This window comes from Maylandia zebra, linkage group LG22, assembly GCF_041146795.1.
Source record: "Maylandia zebra isolate NMK-2024a linkage group LG22, Mzebra_GT3a, whole genome shotgun sequence".
NCBI classification, from domain to species: domain Eukaryota; kingdom Metazoa; phylum Chordata; class Actinopteri; order Cichliformes; family Cichlidae; genus Maylandia; species Maylandia zebra.
Genome location: NC_135187.1, coordinates 24,330,745 through 24,352,915, shown reverse-complemented (window position 1 = coordinate 24,352,915; position 22,171 = coordinate 24,330,745). Strand labels below are relative to the sequence as shown.

Sequence of the window (22,171 nt, the reverse complement as noted above, 5' to 3'; positions counted from 1 at the left end):
AGACAGAATATCAAACAAAATCCAGGAAAACACATAAATACATACATAACATTATAAATTGATTTGTATGTCATTGAGCGAAATATGAATTTGATCCCCTACAACCAAGACCAAGGAGCTGTCAAAGGACATCAGGGACGAAACTGTTGTCCTGCCAAAGGCCATTAGCAAGAAGCTTGGTGAGAAAGTGACTGCTGGTGCTGTACTTTCCTCATGGGGTGTGGATGATCATGAGAAAGGTGGTGGATCAGAATAAAACTACACAGGAGGAGCTTGCTAATGATTTGATTACACCTGGGACCAGAATCACCAAGAACACCATTGATCTCACGCTACACTGTGATGGACTAAAGTCTTGCAGCACTACCAAGGTCCCCCTGTTCAAGAAGCCTCATGCACATGCGCAACCTAAGTTTGCCCATGAACAATGATTCAGAAAAGGCTAGGGAGAAAGTGCCAAAACTGAGCTCCAATCACCTGCTGTGATTTGAAAGTTGAGTTGAAACTATGAGTTGAAACTATGAGTTTCTAAGCAGCAGCCACGAAACCTAAAAGATTTAGTTTCTGTAAACAGGAGTGGACCAAAATCCACCTGTTGACCAACTACAGGAACTACAGTCTTACTGACTGTTCGCCAACAAGGGTTTCTTCGCCAAGTATTAAGTCATGTTTTTTGATCGAATACGTATTTCACTCAATGACATGCAAATTGATTTAAATAACCTTTATGCAGTGTTGATATTCTGTCTCTCTCCATTAAAATGAAACTATCATAAGAATTAGAGACAGTTTGTTTCTTTGGAAGTAGGGAAACTTTCAGATTCACCATGGGATCAAATAATTGTTTCCCCGACTGTAGATTGTGTAACCTATTTTCTGTACTGCACGTGTGAAAGCTATTCAGTTTTGGCTGTAGATGTAAATGTAAATTCACCACGATGCCACTGTTATTAGAATACGCATAATCAGAAAGAAAATGGGTTTTTCTTTCATATATTTCTGCCCTGACATATTGCCAAGCTCGAGACTGTATTTACACTCCCATGGTTTCACACTTACACATTTCTACCTAGCCTCGTTCCCACCTTTGCAGCATATACTGGCAACCTTTTCCACTTTCTCTGTGGCTAAATCTTTGCAAAGCTTCAATAATTCACTATAAGCACAACTTCACCACGCGAGGTGGAGCGGAAAAGTACTTTGAAAACTTCTTATTGGTTCATTTCTGTGGAAAAATGATATTCGTTTGAATTATTTATAAGAATCGTTTGATAAAAGTAAACTGCCCTTCAACATTTGTTGACCTCCTCGTAACCCGTTATGATAATTACACTTGCAGGTGAATTCGGAGCCTTTTGTGTCTGCCTCTGATCAAATGTCATTTATCCTTTATTTTCTCTTCACTCTGCAGCCCTGCAGCTACAATCAGATCACTGTGTGGATCCTGGCATCCCCGTCAACGGGCAGCGACACGGGAACGACTTCTACGTCGGAGCTTTGGTGACATTTAGTTGCGACGCAGGGTACACGCTTAGTGACTCTGAGCCATTAGAATGTGAACCCAATTTTCAGTGGAGTCGCCCCCTGCCTAGCTGTGATGGTACGTTCCATAATATTGACCTAGAAATGAATGGTCCCCCTGCCAGATTTCTCCCCACTCATAAATGGGATTAAAGCTAAAGTCATTGTTGTGTGTTGTTAGAGATGAAACATGAGAAATCATTTTAAGCACTTTGCTTCATATTGCATCACATTTAAATAGCTATATATTCCTGAGTTATTATAAAATCCATATGAGATGATAACATTTCTTTCAAGGACTCTTGTTTTAGACTTTAAAAGTTTCTGCTTCATTTCATCAGAAATGTTTTATATGTGCAGCAGTGAACATACCCTTTGATGTTTCCCTTTTTCCTCGTCTGTAAATGCTTTTATATTTAAGGACAGTATTGATTCTCCCGTCCTGTTTGTAATGATATTGTTAACATCCACTCGGTCTTTTTGTGTGCCATCTTGAAGGGCACATCTTGGAAAATGCATTCATCCACATTGGAATTGCACAGACGGTTTTAGCATTTATTTATTTATTTTTGGGGAACGTTATTTCTGTCTTCGTGTCCTCTCTGATTTTGCTTCTGCGCTCATCTCTCTCCTTCATCCATCTTCCACTGTTTCCATTCGTCCCGCGTCACCAGCATTGTGTGGAGGTTACATCCAGGGCAACGCCGGCACCATCTTGTCTCCCGGCTTCCCAGACTTTTACCCGCATAACCTGAACTGCACGTGGATGATCGAGACCTCCCACGGCAAAGGTTAGCAGAGAAATTCTGTGTCGACACATGCGGCAGTCAAATTCAATTTCTGTTACAATGTCATTTCCCTCTACTGAGTGGCCTTTTTATTTTGCCGAACAAGCTGTCTTTGTAAGGCCGGGCTGCTGAGAGGCTGGCCTAAGGCTACGGCGCCATGGGATGATTCTCCAGCCTTTGGTCGAGCACTCATATCAAACTGACTGAGCCTTATTTGCAGATGCTTTATCTGCACAGGTGCAGCTGTGTTTGGAAAAGGATAGGGAATTTGTACTGAATGTGTTATGATATAGAAAATATTGTGTTTTCAATGTTTTTTTTTCCACCTTCATGATTATTATGTATGTGATGTTTATTATTATGCATATATAAGTTATGTAAAGATTTAAAAAACCCAAACATTTCAACAATGGCTCTTTCATCTCCTCGTATTCAGGTGTCCAGTTCACCTTCCACACCTTCCACCTTGAGAGCCCTCACGATCATTTATTGGTGACAGAGAACAGCAGCTTCTCTCAGCCACTTTGGAGGCTGACGGGCTCCACCTTGCCTCCGCCTCTCAGCGCAGGGCTGTTTGGAAACTACACAGCACAGATCCGCTTCCTGTCTGACTTTTCCGTTTCGTATGAGGGATTCAACATCACCTTCTCTGGTGAGAATAAATTTAGTTTTACGGATTTAAAGCCTTCTGAACTGTTTTTTGTCTTTTTTTGTTTGACTTCACAATTTTAAAAAGTACATTTTCTGCAAATGAATGAAAACATATGCCATATCAGATAAATATAGGACAGTCTGCTATGAATTATCATCACTTTTTCTGTAATCCTACTCATTTATCGTGTACTTTCACTGGTCTGGTTCGGCCTTGTTAAGATCAAAGTGGGCTGCATGTGCCCCAGAACGTAAAATCTCTGCTTTAGAACATTAATCATGCATTTCTTCATGTATTTTTAATAATTATGGTTTCTGAAAAAGTTATTGATACAAACAGTCCTCTGGAAATCTGTGATTACATGTACTCAAGAATGAATAGTAAAATAGGTTAACACCAAGAAAACGGACTCATTTTAAATGAATAAAGTAGAAACGAGCACTAATGACCCTTTACCTACTGAGAGCATAATTTACCTCCTTTGTTCTCACAGCATTTCTAGATTTGAACATTAGGACGCCGATGAAAGAGATTCTTATAAAATCTAATGAGATGTTATTGATGGCTTAAAATAGCAAGTGTGAATTCTTATCAGTGGCTGAATGGACGAAAGATTTAATGTTTGGAATGGTTTCATTACTTGCAAAGTCCCTTTGAAGGCTCTGCTTGAATAATCTTAATAAATGACATATGGGCTTCTGATCCTTAGACGTGAACTTGGGTTTAGAAGAAAAGTGTCATATTTCAGAAGGTTTAGCCCTCTTTTACTTTTTGAAATATTTTCTTAACTTTCCTAGCATGACAGAAGTCTTAATTAGCCCGTTTCACACATTTACACATCGCAGATAAAAAGCCCCACACAGACAAAACTGTTATTACACTTTCTTTACTTGCCAGTGCTGAAGATTCATACTTTTTTCTCTCTATTTTCCAGATTATGATTTGGAGCCGTGCGAAGATCCTGGAATTCCACCTTACAGCACCAGAAAGGGATTGCAGTACGGAGTGGGCGATGCCCTCATCTTCTCTTGTTTCCCAGGTTACCGACTGGAGGGTCCAGCGAGGGTGGTCTGCTTAGGGGGCAGGAGGCGGGTGTGGAGCTCCCCTCTGCCAAGGTGTGTTGGTAGGTGGTCACATGCTTTATTTTGGCTTTTGTCACTTCCCCGCCTCCCCACCTCTCTAATCTCCCAATGCCATGCCAGCACATTAGCCTTCCACACACCCCCACAATTAAGAAATGTACAGAAGTGTCAGTCATGTTAGACAGCGAGGCATTCCCCTTTCAAATCTCCTCATTATCATCCCTCCATACACACAAGTTTTGTCTCTTCGTTGGATAGCTTCCCAGAAACTGAGCTTTTTTTTTTACTTTGTCCAAATTACATAGTGCCACCGTTCTAATGAGGACAGCATTAAACAGCTTAAATATGTTAATTATTGATCGTGCTTGTTGCTAATGCATGTGAAACATGTTGGGTCAGACTGCGAAGATGTAGGTCAGTGTGTTGATTCTGTGATGCAGCAAACCTTAATGGGCATTTAGGCTCTGATATGAAAATGAATGCATCTTAATGCTCGTAACGATAATGATAGGTGCATCAGTGACCATGGCAATCGTTGACCTACTTGTGTTTGTCCTCAGCGTGGCAGCTTTTAATAAACTAAAAGCACCATTAAAATGGAACTTAATGTGGAAACACTGGAAACTGCACGAATTACTTTATTTGCACATTCAATTTATTTTTTGTGTCTAAACTCGGAACGTAATTGGAACCGCAGATAATTTAACACGCTGCTGAAAACGAGCAATTAGACTCGAGTGAATAGCGTGATGGTGACGTCACAGTGCATTTCGGTTAATACATGATTTGTTTCTAAATGTTTGCTCGCAGAGTTTAGGCGTGTGTAAAGTAGGTCAGTCAATTTCCTGACAAAAACCTGCTCGCTCTGCTTTCTGTTTAGTTGTCTGAAGCTTTGGCTGCTGGTTTTCGGTTTGCCCTCCAGATGAATTCAGGTCTTTGAAGGATGGCACCAGAGACACATTTTGATATTTTCATACTGCTATCACTCTCAACCTCATTTTAGAAACTTGATTCTTCTCCACATGCCTCCAAGACAGCCCCATCACCTTACCTCATCTTACTTGGGTGCATTCTCAAAGTTAAAAAAGGAGGGTGCCTTTGTGGCCATTTCAATTCTGGCTGCCATTTTTTTAAGAGAAAACTTTGTCTTCCCCCAAGTTTCCCCCCCTGATGTGATTCAGAAAAAGTAATTTTCAGATAGAGCTGAAATTAGTGTTAATCATATTCAGATTGCAGTGTGATTATGATGATGTGCCACTCAACATTCAGGTTTAGTCAGTGACCATATTCCTCTCCCCATCACCTCTCCCATCTCCCCGCGCATGACAGCATGAATAAATACACTCGGAGTTTCAAGCATATAGCGATTGACATGTCCTCTGCTCTCTCCAACACCACCACTACCACCACCTCTTTCTCTCTCTCTCTGTCTGTCTCTGCTCTCTTACTTTTTCTCTAGCTGAATGTGGTTCATCCGTGACTGGTATGCAAGGGGTGCTGCTCTCACCCAACTACCCCGGTTACTACGGCAACAACCACGAGTGCATCTACTCCATCCAGACGCAGCCTGGCAAAGGCATTCAGCTACGGGCACGGGATTTCAGACTGGAGGAGGATGACATACTCAAAGTGAGAGGGTGGTGGGAGTTGTATCCTCCCCGTGTCTGTATGACGCCTTGTTAGCATATCTGCGTGCGCGCACCTGCTTCTCCTAATTCCAATACTTCCTCCCACTCTCTCTCTCTCTCTTCCGTCCAGGTCTTTGATGGAAGCAGTAATAAGGCTCGCCTGCTGGGGGTGTTTACAGGCAACGAGCTGCTAGACACAACCCTGAACTCCACCTCCAGCTCTATGTGGCTCGAGTTCATCAGCAATGCGGATAACACCAGTAAAGGCTTTGAACTACACTTCACCAGTAAGTAACTCACTCTGTTGTGCACACAAATACAATGTACTTTTTTTAAAAATTCAGAGTCTTTTGAGTGTAGTTTGTGCTTGCTTTGTCCAATTTTTTCTTTGTTGCCTTTGGCGCATTAAAAGCACAACAATTCTTTCTTTCTTCTCCGTCCGAATTTGCCTCTTTTTTACCTCTCGCTCTCTGCTAAAGGTTTCGAGCTCGTGAAATGCGAGGATCCAGGTGTTCCCCAGTTTGGCTACAAGCGGGAGGACAAGGGTCATTTTGCAGGGAGCATCGTGTCTTACAGCTGTGACCCGGGCTACACCCTGAAAGGTCCTGAGGTGCTCACCTGCCTGAGGGGCGAAAGGAGGGCTTGGGACAGCCCCCTTCCACTCTGTGTTGGTGAGTATGATCGTTTTGAATCTGGCTGGAGATTTTTGAAGTTTGAAGTTTTGAGACAGCAAAGACTTTAGCCAACTGGGTGCTCTGTTTAGATTTGCACTGCATTTTTATAAGTTTGTTTTGTTTTGTTTTATTTAACCCAGGTTTTTGACATCTTAACATGCTAAATTCAACTGTTGCATACATGAATAATTACGTACTTCAATGCAAAAATAAAATAACTAAGGCTGAAAAAACTGCTTTCTGTCAGACACTGTTGATGCACACAAGGTGTCCTTTGGTGCCGGTGCCATTATGTACCAGACATAGCAATGATGGACATAGAGAGATAAGTTAAAGCGGTACCAGTCACTTGTTTACCCTCTGGAAGACTTTCATTTGTAGGTAAAGTTTTTGAGGGGGGGTTGTTATTTTGAGTAGGGAGGTTTGCCCGTCCTTTTTATTTTCACTTTCACTTGCTGGTTAAATGGTAAATGGACTGTTTCTTAAATAGCACTTTCTTACTCGAGCACTCAAAGTGCTTTATACAACATGCCTCATTCACACTTGCATTCATACAAGCACATTTTTTCTACCTCTGAGTTCTTTCTATCTAGCATATACACTCCAATCAACACAGTAAAAGTGACTTCAAGTTTAATATTTTGGAAAAGGATACTTTGACATGCAGACTGGAGCAACCGGGGGTCAAATCAACAACCTTTCGATCAGCGGGTGACCTACTGTACCTCGTGAGCCAAAGCCACCCCTGAAGCTACGTTAGTTTAGCAACCAAGATTACTTGGTAAACTTTAGGAAAATATTGTGATTTCTATTAAAATACTTCCAACTCAGTCCTAATGTTGTTAGGGGCCATCATAGCTGTATCTCAGCATCAGTGGTCTGTGAGAATTTGGGGGAATTTCAGGGACATAAAAAAGTTATTTGAGCAATAAGGAGTAAAAAGAAAAAAAAAAGCTATTTAAACAATGATAGACATGATTGAGTGATCTGGAGTGAAAAAACTAAAACTGTCTCAGAAATGTGGTGAAGTGGACCTATAAAATATAATATAAATAGATATGTTTCCATATTCAAGTGCAGTGTGTAAGAGCATGACATGTTGTGTAGTATCACATACTTTTGCATCAGTCTATGGTATCATGTCTTTGTGTAATTCCCTTTTCTTCCATTGCTATTTGTTACAATATATTGTATTAAAATCAGGCAAAGATTTCCAGTTAAAGTAGCATTGTGTGTTGCATCCTCATATATTACAGCATTTATCTGTGTTTTCTTTATAGTTTGCACGGCTAATCCAAGCCGGCTTCAGTTTTTTTAGCTGATGTATGACCTAGTTCCTCTTCCTAATAACAATGTGAATATACCAGTTTGGAAAAAAAGCTCTGTGGTTTGTTTTAGCGCTGCTATTCTGGGGCATCCATTTGGTTGCTTTCCCAGCAATTCAGTGCATTATCTCATCCAAAATGACTGTGCTCTATTTTTTCTTTTTATATTCCTATTGCATCATGATTGCAAATTCCCCCTTTCACTCTGTTTTTTTTTTTTTTCTAAAAAAAGACACTATATCAGCAGCAACCCTGAGCCCAGGAAGCAAGGTTTTAACCCCCCTGTCTGTACTCTGAAGACTTTCAAAAATGTGTTTGATGGAGATAATTTCATGAAAGTTTAGCGGAAGATCCCTCTATTTTATTTTCAGAGTTCATCTACAAGTCACCTGTCACTTATTGCCAGCCACCGCAGACACTGTATGCATATATTCTGGCACACAGACATATAGATATATATATAGTATCATGCTAACCCACCCAGAGCCATTTTTTGGACATTGTCAGGAAGAAAACCAGGGAGACAGGCGTTCTTTGACATCAGCCAAGGTGATTAGAATAGTGTTGCTCTGCTCCCTTTCCGAACCAAACTGACAGGTAATTTCATGTCTGGACATAAACAACATTCGCCAAACTGTATTTCCCCGAACACGTTTGTCCTCCCGATGCTCCTTTCACTGCAGATGATAGCTTAACATCCGGAGTGAATTTAGGAGCAGATGTGGGACTGTTTCTGCTTGTAATGGTGGGATTATTTTCTCGCAGTGAGGACACACTGAGCACAGATGGGGAGGGTATAGCGGGAAGGGCCAGGAAGGAGAATGGAGTTTAAAAGAGAATGGGGGGGGGGGGAGTCTGGTGTATACTGAAAGTCACAGAAGAAGAAATTTGCAAGGTTGAATCTCACACAGAAGCTCCGATGTGGACACCAGGATGTTATTATTGTTATGTTTGGGTATGTGTGCACATCTAATGTCATTCAAAAATGATAGCCCACTACACAGAAAATGAGAGAGAGAGAGAAATTCCATATTTGCAAAGCAGCAACATGACTTCATGGGTTTCATTTGTGATCATACTGAAAAAGCATTCTGGGAAAAAAATGAAAAAAATAAAACCACTAAGGCTGAGACTGAGACAAAGGGAAGAGACGCTGAGCTGAACTTTGATGAATGTGGGGGCAGATTGAAGGGGTAGAGTGGTTCGGGGAGTTATACTGCTATGGCAGCATTGAGCGGTAGTTTCTTAGGTCATAAGGCAAGAACAAAGCGATGGCTTTGTCTTACTGTGATAGATCACTGCCTTTTCAATCCACGAAACAGCAAGTTTTCTTCAGCACAAAAAAAGGATAAGGGGTAGGAAAAGCTTGAAAATAGACTGAAAGCCTCAGCAGGAGCGTGAAGAATGATATGTTCATATTTTTATTTTTTGGGTAAATGGCCTGTATTTGTATAGCGCTTTACTTAGTCCCTATGGACCCCAAAGCGCTTTACACTACATTCAGTCACACACACATTCACACACTGGTGATGGCAAGCTACATTGTAGCCACAGCTGCCTTGGGGCACACTGACAGAGGCGAGGCTGCCGGACACTGGCACCACCAGGCCATCTGACTACCACCAGTAGGCAATGGGTGAAGTGTCTTGCCCAAGGACACAACGACCGAGACTGTCGGAGCCGGGGCTCGAACCGGCAACCTTCCGATTACAAGACGAACTGCCAACTCTTGAGCCACAATTGCACCACATCTTAATGTTTTTAAGAAACGTTTAACTATGGTAATCGTTGTTACTTAAATGTACACCAGTCAGGGATAACATTATGACCACCTGCCTAATATTATGTTGGTCCCGGTTTTGCTGCTATAACAGCCATCACATGTTGAGACATGGACTCCACTAGACCCGTGAAGGTGTGCTGTGGTATCTGGCACCTAGATGGTATTGACAGAACCTTTAAGTCCTGTAAGTTGTGAGATGTTGCCTCCATGGATGTTTGTCAAAGAAACATCCACATTGATGGCTCGACCCAAGGTTTCCCAGCAGAACATTGCCCAAAGCATCACACTGCCTCCGCCAGCTAGTACACCCTGGTGTTTTCCAGGTAAACGACGCACATGCACCCAGTTAGCCACATGATGCAAAAGAAAACAGAATTTATCAGACTAGGCCAAGTTTTTCTATTACTCCGTGGTCCAATTCTGATGCTCACATACTCATTGTTGGGGCTTTTTCAGTGCACAGAGGTCAGCATGAGCACCCAGATTGGTCTGCAGCTATGCAGCCCCAAACAAACTGCGATGCTCTGTGTCTATTTTGGCACCTTTCTATCAGAACCAGCATGAACTTTTTCAGTAGTTCGAGCTACAGTAGCTCATTCGTTGAATCGGACCACGCAGGCCATCACTCAGCATTAGTTTACCACTGTTACTTTTGATAGATACTGCACCGCAAACCAGAAACACCTCAGAACAGCTGCAGTGTTGGAGATGCTCTGACCCAGTCATCCGGCTATCACAATTTGGTCAAACTCGCTCAAATTGTTGTGCCTGCCCATTTTCCTCGTTTCTAATACATCAACTTTCTGGAAAAACTTTTCATTTGCTCCCTGATATATTCCATGATAAATGGGATATTTGGAGATAAAGTATCTGAATTTCAGCAGCGGGACCACACCTCCAAGCACACTCTCTCCGGTTCTTATCTATGTATGATCCCCCAGTTTTACCCCACTCTCTCTCCCGTTTTCAATTCTTTCACTTCTATTTAGTACATGGGGATCTGCCAGGCTCGGCTCACTTCACCTTTATCTACTAAAATGCTGTCAAAGCTAAAGTGAGGACGTGGGCCATTATGTTATGCCTGTTTGGTGTATAATGTACTGTATAAGGAGGTTTGAAAGACAGAAATATATTTGTTTGCATTTAGAAGAAATGACATATTTGCAGCATAAAAGGTAACAAAGTATTTTTGTCTGTTTGTGGAGAAATCGCAGCTTCTCCCTCTCTGATGGTCAGTTTGTAAAGTACTACAATCTTATGTTAATTTAAGTGCTCCTGCAGTCAGTCCCCCTTTTCCCCCCCCTTCCTATTCTCTGTTTTTCTCCCTGCGTGTCTGTGTTTAGTTGCTGTATTGAAGTACAAGGCTTACTTGTCACTGATGGATTTCACAGACCATCATCACCATCATCATCAGTATGATTTCCAGACCTCAATTTTCCTTCTGTTTGAAGGATCCATTTTTCTCTCAGGGGAAGGAAAAGAAACACGAGCCACTTTTAACATCTTCTTGTCAGTTACAGTGGCCTCACAAAACGGGAACAAAAAAACCACTTAAAATCTGATGTTAAACATTTTTTCTCTTCTTTTTTTTCATTCAGAGTAATTTGTGGTAATTGAAGGAAGGGCTGAAAATTGCTTTTCAGTCATAGTATTTCTGAAAGCACTTTATTACTTAAGTTACTGGAAAAGAACCCGATTTTGTTCCCCTTTTTCTTGACAGATTGTTTTGGCGCTCCGATTTTTGCTTTGCTGTTTCCCAGAATGTGTTTTTGTGTTGACAAATTTCTAGAGACTGAGTTTATGTTGGTTATGTTTTGTGAACTGTGATATGATACTAGAGAGATCCTACTGACTGCAGCCACTAGTACTAAACACACACTCATAACAATGGCACTCATCTGATGAGCAAGTCATTCACAGCCTATCGTGTTGCGCACCTATACTTTTGTTTGACACTCTTCACACTTCCTTAAAAGTGGCAGTGAACTGGAGTATGATGAATTGAATATTGTGTTGTTCAGTCAATAATTCCATCAGCTTTCAAAGATGAGATCACGGTTAAGATGGTGAATTGCCTTTGCTGAGCCAAAGAGACACAGAGTGTATTGAGTTGGCCGCTCTCCCTCCTATCATTCAAATTTCTAACTACATGATGGAGTCTGTCACATTGGAGGATTTGACTGCTATGTCAATAATTAATAATGATGAGAGGGAAGCGATGAGCTGTACTTTACTGGAAGTGCAGTAATGCAACTTTTGGTCTGTTAAGTATGCTAACCTTTGTTGTAGCAATCATTATTAACTTCTTTTATTCCCCCTCGCTGCTTTCACTCTACTTTTCAGCCGAGTGTGGGGGGACCATCAAAGACGAGCCTTCCGGTCGTATCCTCTCTCCGGGCTACCCGGCACCATACGAGCACAACCTGCACTGCATGTGGACCATCGAGGCGGCCCCAGGAAGCACTATAAGGTCTGAACAACAGTCCTTGGTTTCTTTTTTTTTTTTTTTTTTTTTTTGCTCTCAGTCTAGTTTTCTGATTACATTGTTTTTTACAGGCTTTCGTTCAATCTACCACCTTTCAATATACTTCCAATTTAGCCCAGCCCCCTTTTGCAGTGGTATTCATCACTTTCACAGGCTGCTGTGTAATCAATCTTCAGTGAGCTACTGTTGGCCAACAGCTGAGTTACAACTGGTTGAAAGGAAATGCGTCCTCTGAGTCTAAAGATGTCAGACTACAAAAAAAAGCAAGTCAAGCGCTCTGAGTTTTTGAGAGATCTTGCAGGTTGTATTGGTTTTGATACATTCCTTGTTTGACACTTTTGCACTTTTGATCAATAGAAACTTAAGTTTATATTCAGTATTTTCATCGTTTCACCCCCTGGTGTTGTCAGTCTGTTAATGAAACTATTTGCTCTTCTTTACCTCGCCTCACCTCGTCTTACCTCCATAATTCAATACGTAGCCATTACTCTTGCCCTTGGAGGAAGGAAAAACACCTTCAGGCTTCTGTGTGTTTGTTTAATCACTCAATTTGTGTTCTTATAAATGTAAGATTGCGCAAGAGTTTACTGAGTTCTTTTGAGCCTGCAGTGTCACAACAAAACATTTTACACATGATGAGGTCATTAGGATGTTAAAGCCATGGTCATGGTAAAAAGAAAGTGCATTTTCTATAAATTCTAAGGTTTTATATCTCAGGGTAAAAAAATAATCTGGTCCTTGCCAAGTCTTAAAATTGTATATACACACATATATGTTTGTGTGTGTGTGTGTGTGTGTGTGTGTGTGTGTGTGTGTGTGTATTATATACATACATACAATGGTATAGATATATTGAATGGTATAGAAATTTATCATTTATTCAGAATAGCACTGGATAACTGGATCAGTGTGCTGTGATGGAGCATCAATTAAATCTGATAAAATAATCGTGTAAGCCTCATGGCACAGTGTACTTCAGCCTCTGGGAGAATCCCCTAAATCCATAGGTACACAATAAAAAGGTTCAAGTGGGAGATCTATGATCTCTTATCACTAATTGGATAAACTTCCACTACAAGATCTCATACTAATCCTAATAATGTATATCATGCCTAATGCATCTTTATATATGCACTACACTGTTATTTGATGTGTGCCTCTGTATTCCAGTATACTTGAACTGACATAAATCATAACTGATGAGGAGTAATATCTAGTCACAAATATAGACAACAACACTCACCCAAACACAACAGCAGAGGTTTTGCCGTAGTGTTAATCCTTTTAATGCGTCACTTTTAATCGTGCCACTCTTCCTTGTTTCAGGACTTCTGTGTTTTTGTTTGGTTAGTGTCTGATTCATATCTATTTTCCATCCCAAACAATGCAAACATGTCTTTAAAAAGACATGTTCGGCATGTCGTCATCGTAGATTTGTGTATGCGTGAATGCCGCTGCATATCTTGAACATCTGACATTCCCAGGTCCCTCATGATTGCTAGTTTAGGTTCATTAGTGTCGTCCCTTCCTCTGGCTCCCTGGCATTCCTCTAGAAGGTATGCTCTGGCTCATGTCTTTGATCCTACGCATGAAATTCATTATTGAGAGGAATTTGCAATGCATTAGCCCAGGGATTCCTTGTGTATCATGTGGTGTAGCTGAAGGTAGCACACTAATCAAACTGTACTGAGTATGTGTGAGAGACCAGAAGTTGTGCTGAGTGACCGCTTACATATATACAGCCTAGAGACAAGGTTACCTGGGGACATTGATGGAATTAAAATATAGGTAGGAAGCAAAGAGTGGATTATAGGCATGAAGAGATAATAACAAGATCAAATGAACTGCGATGATAAGGGAGGCAATGAGCCATTTTACTGAGGTAACATTCAGTGGTTACTGCTGCAGACCACATAGTAAACTTAACAACGAAGCTGTAAATGTTCATCTTAAACACAGTGTTCAGTAAGAAAACATATACTCTAATTTGTATTTATGATATTGAACTTGGTTTTAACTGTTCGCAAGGCATCAGTGCTATAATTGGAATAAAGGATAAATCTGAGAAGAAAATAAATGTGGTCAGCCTCATCCCCCTGCATCAAATATTGCAGTTCTGTCAATTCAATTCAATTCAGTTGAATTCAGTCTTATTTACAGCATCACATCACAACAACGGTCACCTCTAGGCACTTTGTATTATAAGGTAAAGACCCTACAATAATACAGAAAAAAAAACAATCAGGCAAGCTGCTATGAGCAAGCATTTGGTGACAGTGGGGAGGAAAAACTCCCTTTTAACGGGGAGAATCTTCCGACATACTCAGACTCGGAGAAGGGCAGCCATCTGTCGATTCCAGTTGGGGTTGATGGGAGGAAGACAGGACAAAAGATATGTTGTGGAGATTAGTAATAACTCATGATTAAATGCAGAGTGGTGTATACACACAAAGAGTGAAAAGTGGTGAAAAAAGAAGAAACAGTAAATCATGGCAAACCCCCAGCAGTCGATGCCTATTGCAACATAACTAAGGGAAGGTTCAGTCTCACCTGATCCAGCCCTAACTATAAGCTTTATCAAAAAGGAACGTTTGAAGCCTAATCTTAAAAGTAGGGGTGTCCTAACCTTTACACAGAAGAGGGTCTGAAAGGTCTGTCTCCTACTTTTAAATACCCGAGGAACCACAAGCAAGCCTGCAGTCTGAGAGCAAAGTGCTCTGTTGGGGTGACATGGTACTGATTTCACAACATGTATGTGAGCAGAAGGATTTGGCGTCAGTGATAACACAAGCTATTATTTGGTGTTGGTGCACCAACCTCTGCACTGCTGGAGACAAAAAGATACGTCTTCTTAGTCAATAATGCTCTTTCACGGTGTAACCATGACACTTACCCACTTTACAAGCATCCATATGTGAGTTTAGAGTGACAAACCTGTCACCTCACCATTACCATAAACTCACCACATCAAGGCATCAATACCAAAGGACACTTTGCGCTTGTCTATAAGATGCCAGAACGATGACGAAATGGGAATGATAACAGGCTGGGTACCATGAGGTGGTTTTTTTTTTTGGGGGGGGGGGGTCTTCAGCCTCTGCTTTTATCTCACTGATTCATTTTCCAATGTCTTTCACACCTTTTCCTGCCTAAGAATAATTGCAACCTTACTTTCTTCTGCATGATAACACTGCTTACATGCTATTACATCATGTGCCTCACAGTAAATGAACTGGACAAAGATCGCCGTGACCGCAGAGTTTTTCAGGTGTCCAGCCGGCGAAGAGATGCCGACCGCACTGTCTCGTTTGTTCCGTCTTTTTTAAAGCCTGCTGTATAAATGCGTCTCCATCCTGATGAATGATCCCACAGGGACAGTCCCACAGAGGCCACATTTACACTTATTGATGAGGTTAGCTTTCACTGTGACATTTGCTTTATACACACGCTCTCAATTAGTTTTAAAAAAAGAGTTGCAGGAGTGTGTTCGCTCTACATCTCTTTTCTTTGTCATTCCCTTCACACCACACATATCCATACACATCCGCACATACTTACTTATTTATCATCTTCATGCACGCATGCACCTACTCTGAAGACTCCCCACAGGACTTTTGATTGCAGCTAGACTGTTTTGTATTCATATGAGAGATTCTCGACACTCTCTATTTCTATCATATGAATACAAAATAGTTAAGGAAGAATCAAAAGAGACCTAAGAAATCTCTTCCATCCTTCTCTTCTCCATCTCGTCTCCTCGCGGCGATTCCTCTGACACTTGATTGAACCATTTTATCTTGCTAAGAGGGGACTGAGTGTAAAAGGAGACCCCTCACCGTAAACTTCAAAACATGGTTCCCTGTGATTCCACAAAACGTTAACTGCACGAAGAGATCCAAATTTCCTTTTCCTTAGCGAGATAAACTGTAATACCCACTTTTCTCAATATGTTGCTTCATTCATCTTTCTTGTACCTCACTCCCGCCCCAACCCTCGCAAAGTACTTGAGTTAAGTGGGGAGGCTTGCTTCCTAGTTGGAAAGTAACATTTGTCTTCCTGGTCCTGGTCCCTCTGAAAAAAAATAAATAATCAGGGAATAGTCAAAGAAAAATGCCTGCCAGGAGGATTGGTTCTTTAAAAGACGAGTACATTCTCAATGGTCTTGCACGTGTTCTTCTGAGAGCTCTAATGTCAGCATGTGTTCTTACAATCGTCCTGCAGGACTCTTACTCTCTTTCTGTATTCTAGATGTCACTCTCTTCGCATCCCTCACATGTGAGTGTTCATTCCTGACTCAGAAAAAAAGATGCGGTATTCAGATGCTCTATAAAAGAAACCAGTTATCCCGACATGCACCCCAACGTCCATCCTATCAATTCAACTGCTCATCCTTATATCCAGAGCTTCCTTTGCTTGCCATCAACTTCTTATTCTCCTGCTAGTATTCTCTTCTTCCAGCAACCCAGCAATGATTAACATTGATCGTGTGTTTGCTCCTTGTTTCATTACACCTCTGTCTTTCCACACACCATTCCTTCTTTTATTTAACACACACATCTGGAAATCGAGAACAATGCTATTAAACAGCTTGGTTGACTTAAGGCATGAGATTCTTCTACACGTGAGTTGGTCCAACACGTGACTTGTGCTTGATTCTGACATTCTGGATTAGGCAAATCCCCCACTCCCAAAAAAACCATTATGCTCAAGCACAAAATCAATATTGTCTCAGTACACACACACAAGAACAAGAAGGCAGATGCCCATACATATATTTGAAGAAAAAATATTTTTTTGGTTTTATTCATTTATTCAATCTGGCAAATTCAGTGAAACATTTCAGCATCTCCTGTCTAAAGTATGGGGAGGTGGAGCGTAAGTGGATCATAGTACCTGAGGGTTTCATAACAGCATTTGCATAACAAGCATCTAACTGCCAGAGGCACGTACATGACCAGGATGGAGACCTTTGAACACAGTCTTTGTTTGCTTAAAGTGAAGGGAATAGTCAGCATGCGGAATATTAGCAGAGCAACACTCGAACTACTACAAATATAATGACGCTTAGGGTCATGTGAGAAATGCTTCAGTAGATCATCGCAATTGTGGCATGTGCAAAAGGTTTGCTTACTTACACCTGTGAGCTGTCAAGGAGAGTCGCTTTCTTGTGCTGCTGCACTTCAGAGTCAATTGTCCTGCTCAAGTGCTCTTCAGCAGGAGTTGATTTAAAAAAAAAAGGTCACACTTACACCCACGTTTTGATTCAAACCACTGAAAGTTTGAGATCTGTTTCGTCAGACTTTTGTTTGCAGTGGCAGCAGCCTAAAGAGGTCTTTTTTTTCTTCTTTCTTTTTTTGTTTAGCGTTAATAAAAATGTAAAGGTTTGACTCTAACAGAAACAGAAAAAATGTAAAGATGTCTCATCTATGCATTTGTAATATTAGCATTTTAGCAGCAGAGAGATTAGCAGGGAAATGAATACCATGAGAAGGAATGATATTTATTCCAGTTTCTTATCATAGGAAAGGTTGTGTTGTGAATGTGATGCCATACCAATATTTATTCATGTGTGGTGCTAAGCCCAAAAGTTCTGATGAAGGTCACAAACAAAAAGAAGCTCATAACTAGGATTTGCCAGTGAAAAATCCTTGTGCAACTTTACTTTTCACTATTCAGCATTGAGGCATATTATGATCCTTTAGCAGATTCTGAGAAAAATCTCAGAAATTCTATCGCTAAAGTTTATAACTTTAGTGATAGATTAGAGTGGTACATTTAGGAGAAGAAACTCACAATTTTCTAAGAGCCATGCCAACAATAAGTGTTTTTACCATTAGCAGACAGTGGTGTAAAAATAAGTGACATGTGCATCAGGATTTATAGCATTTTAATCCGAGAGTATTATATCACATTACTCACAAAGGCTCCAGTGCGCCTGATAAATGTAGCAGGTTTACGTCCGTGTGTTCGTATCTGTGTAAAAAGCATCAAAGCTTATGTAAGACTATGTAATGCTGCGTGTCCTTTAAAATAGCTATCGGTGTTCATTTATGTGAGTATTTACTGGTCCGCCTGTCTGCACATGTTTGTTTTATGTGCACTTCTTTCACAAGCATTGCGACAGCACTTGTCAAGTAGGTTACGTACAGTATCCACACACACACACACAGACACACACGGCACATTGTGCGGGTAGCCTCTGGCTGCTGCTCACACATCAGACAGTATGGGAATCGGAGTCTGACACCAATTATGCAGAAACGGTGGGAACTTGTTGCTAAACCCGACATATCAGTGGGTTGCTGTTTCTCCTCTGCATCATCTATACCTCAAGGCTCTGTGTGGGTCTGTGTGTAAAGCCATGAGAATAGTAAAAGCACATGAAGTACCATGATCCCCAGCATTCACAGGATACTGGGAAACAGATTACCATTCAAGTCACAGATTTTTTTTTTCTTTAAAAAGTGAGCACTGGTAAAATTTATAGAAATTTAAAGCTCGCGTAAGATTCTTCACAAAACAGAAATATACACACCTCTACAAATAGTTTTCTTTAAAACAAATGAACTTAAGTGCAGCATAAGCATTATATTCCAATAACTTTAACTTCAGAATGCAGCTGTTTGCTTTGCATTAATGCTATAATTATTTAAACATGGGGGAAAGTGTCAGGAATTTGCCTCGGTCCAAAATGTTTGTTAGAGAATTAGCATAAAGTTGTTTTTTCTGGTGGATTTTCAAGTTAATTTCCCGCTAAAGTTTTGCACCACCATTTAGTATTTTCTGACATTTTTGCACCATAACTTATATCCACACACAAACAAACACAAACGGCACATGTGCGGGTAGCCTCTGGCCTGTGCACATCCGAGCTCTTATTGAAGGTGTATCGGTGAATTTGTATAAGTAGTGCGCTTGAAGCAACATTAGAGACTGTGTTTCTATTGCTGCAGCGCATTAGAAGACAAATAAACTGTGCGATAAATGCTTTTATTCTGTGTCAGCACAACAGTTTAGCACATCCTCATTACTTTATAGTCACCTATTTTGAAGGCTTGCCAGACAGCAGTGTGTTTCAGAGCGAGAGAAGAAAAAATCAAAGCAACAATTTAAATGATCATAAATACACGTTTGAGTCTCTCTTGCAGGGTAAAGCTGCAAAGTCAACAAATGCCATCTGATCTAGCTTGCACTACTTTGTGCCCTTTTACTCCTCCACAGATTGTCCAAAATCTAACGTACACGCAGTCACTGCAAACTATGCGTCATTATGAATCACGGCACAGTCGAGGCTACCGCACTTACAAACAGGCACAAACGTACCGCACGCTATAGTGCTTTTCACATCCATCGGACCACCAGCTGGCTGACAGCTGTCTAAGCCAAAGTGAAGGGTAGATATTTTGACAGCATCATCTTTCTGATGTCTAGACTGAAACTATTAAATGCTGTGGCAGATGTATCTGTTTGACTGACATTGTGGAACATCCCTTGAATGCTCTGGATCCGGCGTCAGTGATTCATTTTAAAAAGTTATTTGTTTCCCTCGTTTACACTTGACCTTAACTGTGTTTTTGTCTTTCCTCTATTGTCATTGCCTCCTTTAATCACATTAGCTGTTGTAATTTGATTCTTTAACATATACGGTTTGAGGTAATCCGTTTATTTCTCCTGGTCGTCTTCAGACGCATCATTGCATTTTAGAAAATGCGGACGTTATACCTGTTGCTTTATCATAGGGGTAATTTTTTCTTAATATGTATTGAAAAACAATTGCAGTCCTTTCTTGTCTTCCCTCCATCAGAAGGACATGTGGGTTGTAACATATAAGGGTTTTCTTCTTCTTTTTTTCAGAGGTGTTTTGTGTATTTTTTTTGTCTGAGGTTGCTTTCCATTAATTTCATCACAAAGACTCATCCATCAGCTGTCAGTGCCTCTGAAGTCTGTTTTTTTTTGTTTGTTTGTTTTTTTGGGTTTTTGTTTTTCAGTCTTCATTTCCTGGTTTTCCACACGGAAGAGGTCCATGATGTGCTTCGGATCTGGGATGGGCCCCAGGATGGAGGTGTCCTGCTGAGGGAGCTAAGTGGCTCAGTGCTGCCCCAAGACGTCCACAGCACCTTTAACACTATCAACCTGCAGTTCACCACAGACTTCTTCACCAGCAAACAAGGCTTCGCTCTTCAGTTTTCTGGTGAGAGAGAGAGAGGGGGGGGGGAAGGATGATAGGAAGTGATGGGAAAGTTAAATGAACATGACTGGGTGGGACCAGTTTCAGCTCTCACACATTTCACTGCAGGAGATGACAATAATACCCTCTTTTCATCTTCTAATCGTGCGCCATTAAATACTCTTTCACTCACTGAGCCTTTCTTTGCTCCTTCAGTGTCTACTGCAACCTCCTGCAATGACCCAGGCATGCCTACTAATGGGACCCGCGGTGGCGACAGCAGGGAACCCGGAGACCATGTGGTGTTCCAGTGTGATCCGGGTTACATCCTGCAGGGGGCCAACAGGATCACCTGCACTGAAATCAATGGTCGCTTCTTCTGGCAGCCAGACCCTCCTACATGCACAGGTACTCTACAACATAACCCCATCCGTATTACGAAAGCCTGTATGGATGAGGATCACAGCTTTACTACTGCTGTGCAAGTGCTAAGACTGAGGCTCCTCGTATTTTATTATAGTCGTATTATTTCCTGCCGCCTGCCTAATACAGTCTACTGTATATCTCCTCTTACTGGCCTGACTTTTGTAGAACAGGTAGAGAATACAGATTCCTAACTCGATTACTTAACAGACTCCTTAAGTGAATCTTAAGTGGCAAACCTGATTGCCATGTTCCCTCGACATTTACTGAAGTCACTGCGGCAGACAGAGAGATCTGATTATCCTGTTCCTCAATAACAACACAGACCTCTCAGTCAGACCTACACTCTTTGTACAGTCTTTGTGTTAATATATTATCGCACGTGGTTCTCTGCTAAACAGTGTGAAGTCATTAACAATAGCAATTAAGAGCTTGTGATTAGCTGCCTTATTTAATTAGCACTTAGCTTAATTAGATCATTTTTGGCGAACAATCGGACACTTCTGACACAGGTGAGAATGAGGTAAGAGAACATCTGTGTGCATTAGCTAGGTTTCAGTTAGATAAATCAACTGCTGCTCCAACGTCCTGTGGGGAAGCTGCACAGCACATGGAGTACGAGCTGAGGTTCTTACAGCTATGTAGCTGTGTTGTTTTAGGGCAATTTTTGACCAGTAAGTTTTTCGTTTGTTTTTCAAATTGATTTTCATTATAAGTTGTCACTTTGCTTGTGCAAAACATTAGAAAAATAAAAATTTAAAGTTAGCAGTTTGTCAGATTCCAAAGCGTAGGGACACTTGGTGATCAGACACAATCCCAACACTCACTGATAAGTATTTATTTTGAGAACAACAAACTCTTTTTGGCTATAATCAGCCATCAGCACAATCGCAGGGAAAAAAACATTATATAGATCCAGGCTATCAAAGTCCAAAAGGCTTAAAGAAGATTTACTGTTGAGTTGTTTCCTGCAGGCTATTTTAACTACTTAATAGGACTTCTGATTCATCCTTCTTCCAGCTTAAACATTGCATATTTTCCTCACTTATATAAACTTTTTTTGTTTGGCAGCATCATGTAGTTGTAATCTATATATAGTTTATTTGAGGTTCACTTGCAGTATACACCATACAATTGTGTGTCCTCTGTTTTGATCATATTTGTTGTTTATTTGTTTTTAACTGGGATGATGGAGGCTCATACTAGAAATGTGTTGGTCTTACCCAACAATAAATGCTAAGAAGAACACTTATCAGTGAGTTCTCAAACAAAATGAAACACACATCTATGCAATGAAAAATAAAAGATTCCAGCATCTTAAGATAAACTGAGATCAGCTCTGTTGTTTAATAGCAGTTCAGTTGCTGTCCAGATGCCACTGCTGTTTGCTCCTCGACTGCAGTGAACTGTAATAGATTTCTTCCTTGTCATAGCTCCATGTGGCGGGAACCTGACAGGTCCTAGTGGGCTGATTCTGTCTCCAGACTATCCTGAACCGTATCCTCACGGACGAGAGTGTGACTGGACAGTTACTGTCACACAGGACTATGTCATCTCTCTGACCTTCAACCAGTAAGCATTCAGTAGAAAAGAAAAAGGAAAAAATGTCAACGCATATGTTTTGACTTTTCAACAGAGGGGGG

General features: G+C 40.9%; 1 protein-coding gene across 2 annotated transcripts in view; it reads left to right on the top strand.

Annotated features, from left to right (window-relative positions):
* The window catches only part of csmd2 (CUB and Sushi multiple domains 2), a 275,924-nt gene that overhangs the window by 164,540 nt on the left and 89,213 nt on the right, over nt 1–22,171 (top strand). For both annotated transcript variants that reach the window (XM_023152492.3, XM_023152493.3), the window contains 11 exons: nt 1,412–1,600; nt 2,196–2,312; nt 2,746–2,961; nt 3,896–4,084; nt 5,503–5,672; nt 5,802–5,958; nt 6,151–6,342; nt 11,797–11,923; nt 19,927–20,129; nt 20,322–20,513; nt 21,962–22,100. In XM_023152492.3, coding sequence (XP_023008260.2) covers nt 1,412–1,600; nt 2,196–2,312; nt 2,746–2,961; nt 3,896–4,084; nt 5,503–5,672; nt 5,802–5,958; nt 6,151–6,342; nt 11,797–11,923; nt 19,927–20,129; nt 20,322–20,513; nt 21,962–22,100 — 1,891 coding nt within the window. The remainder of the gene's footprint in view (nt 1–1,411; nt 1,601–2,195; nt 2,313–2,745; nt 2,962–3,895; nt 4,085–5,502; nt 5,673–5,801; nt 5,959–6,150; nt 6,343–11,796; nt 11,924–19,926; nt 20,130–20,321; nt 20,514–21,961; nt 22,101–22,171) is intronic.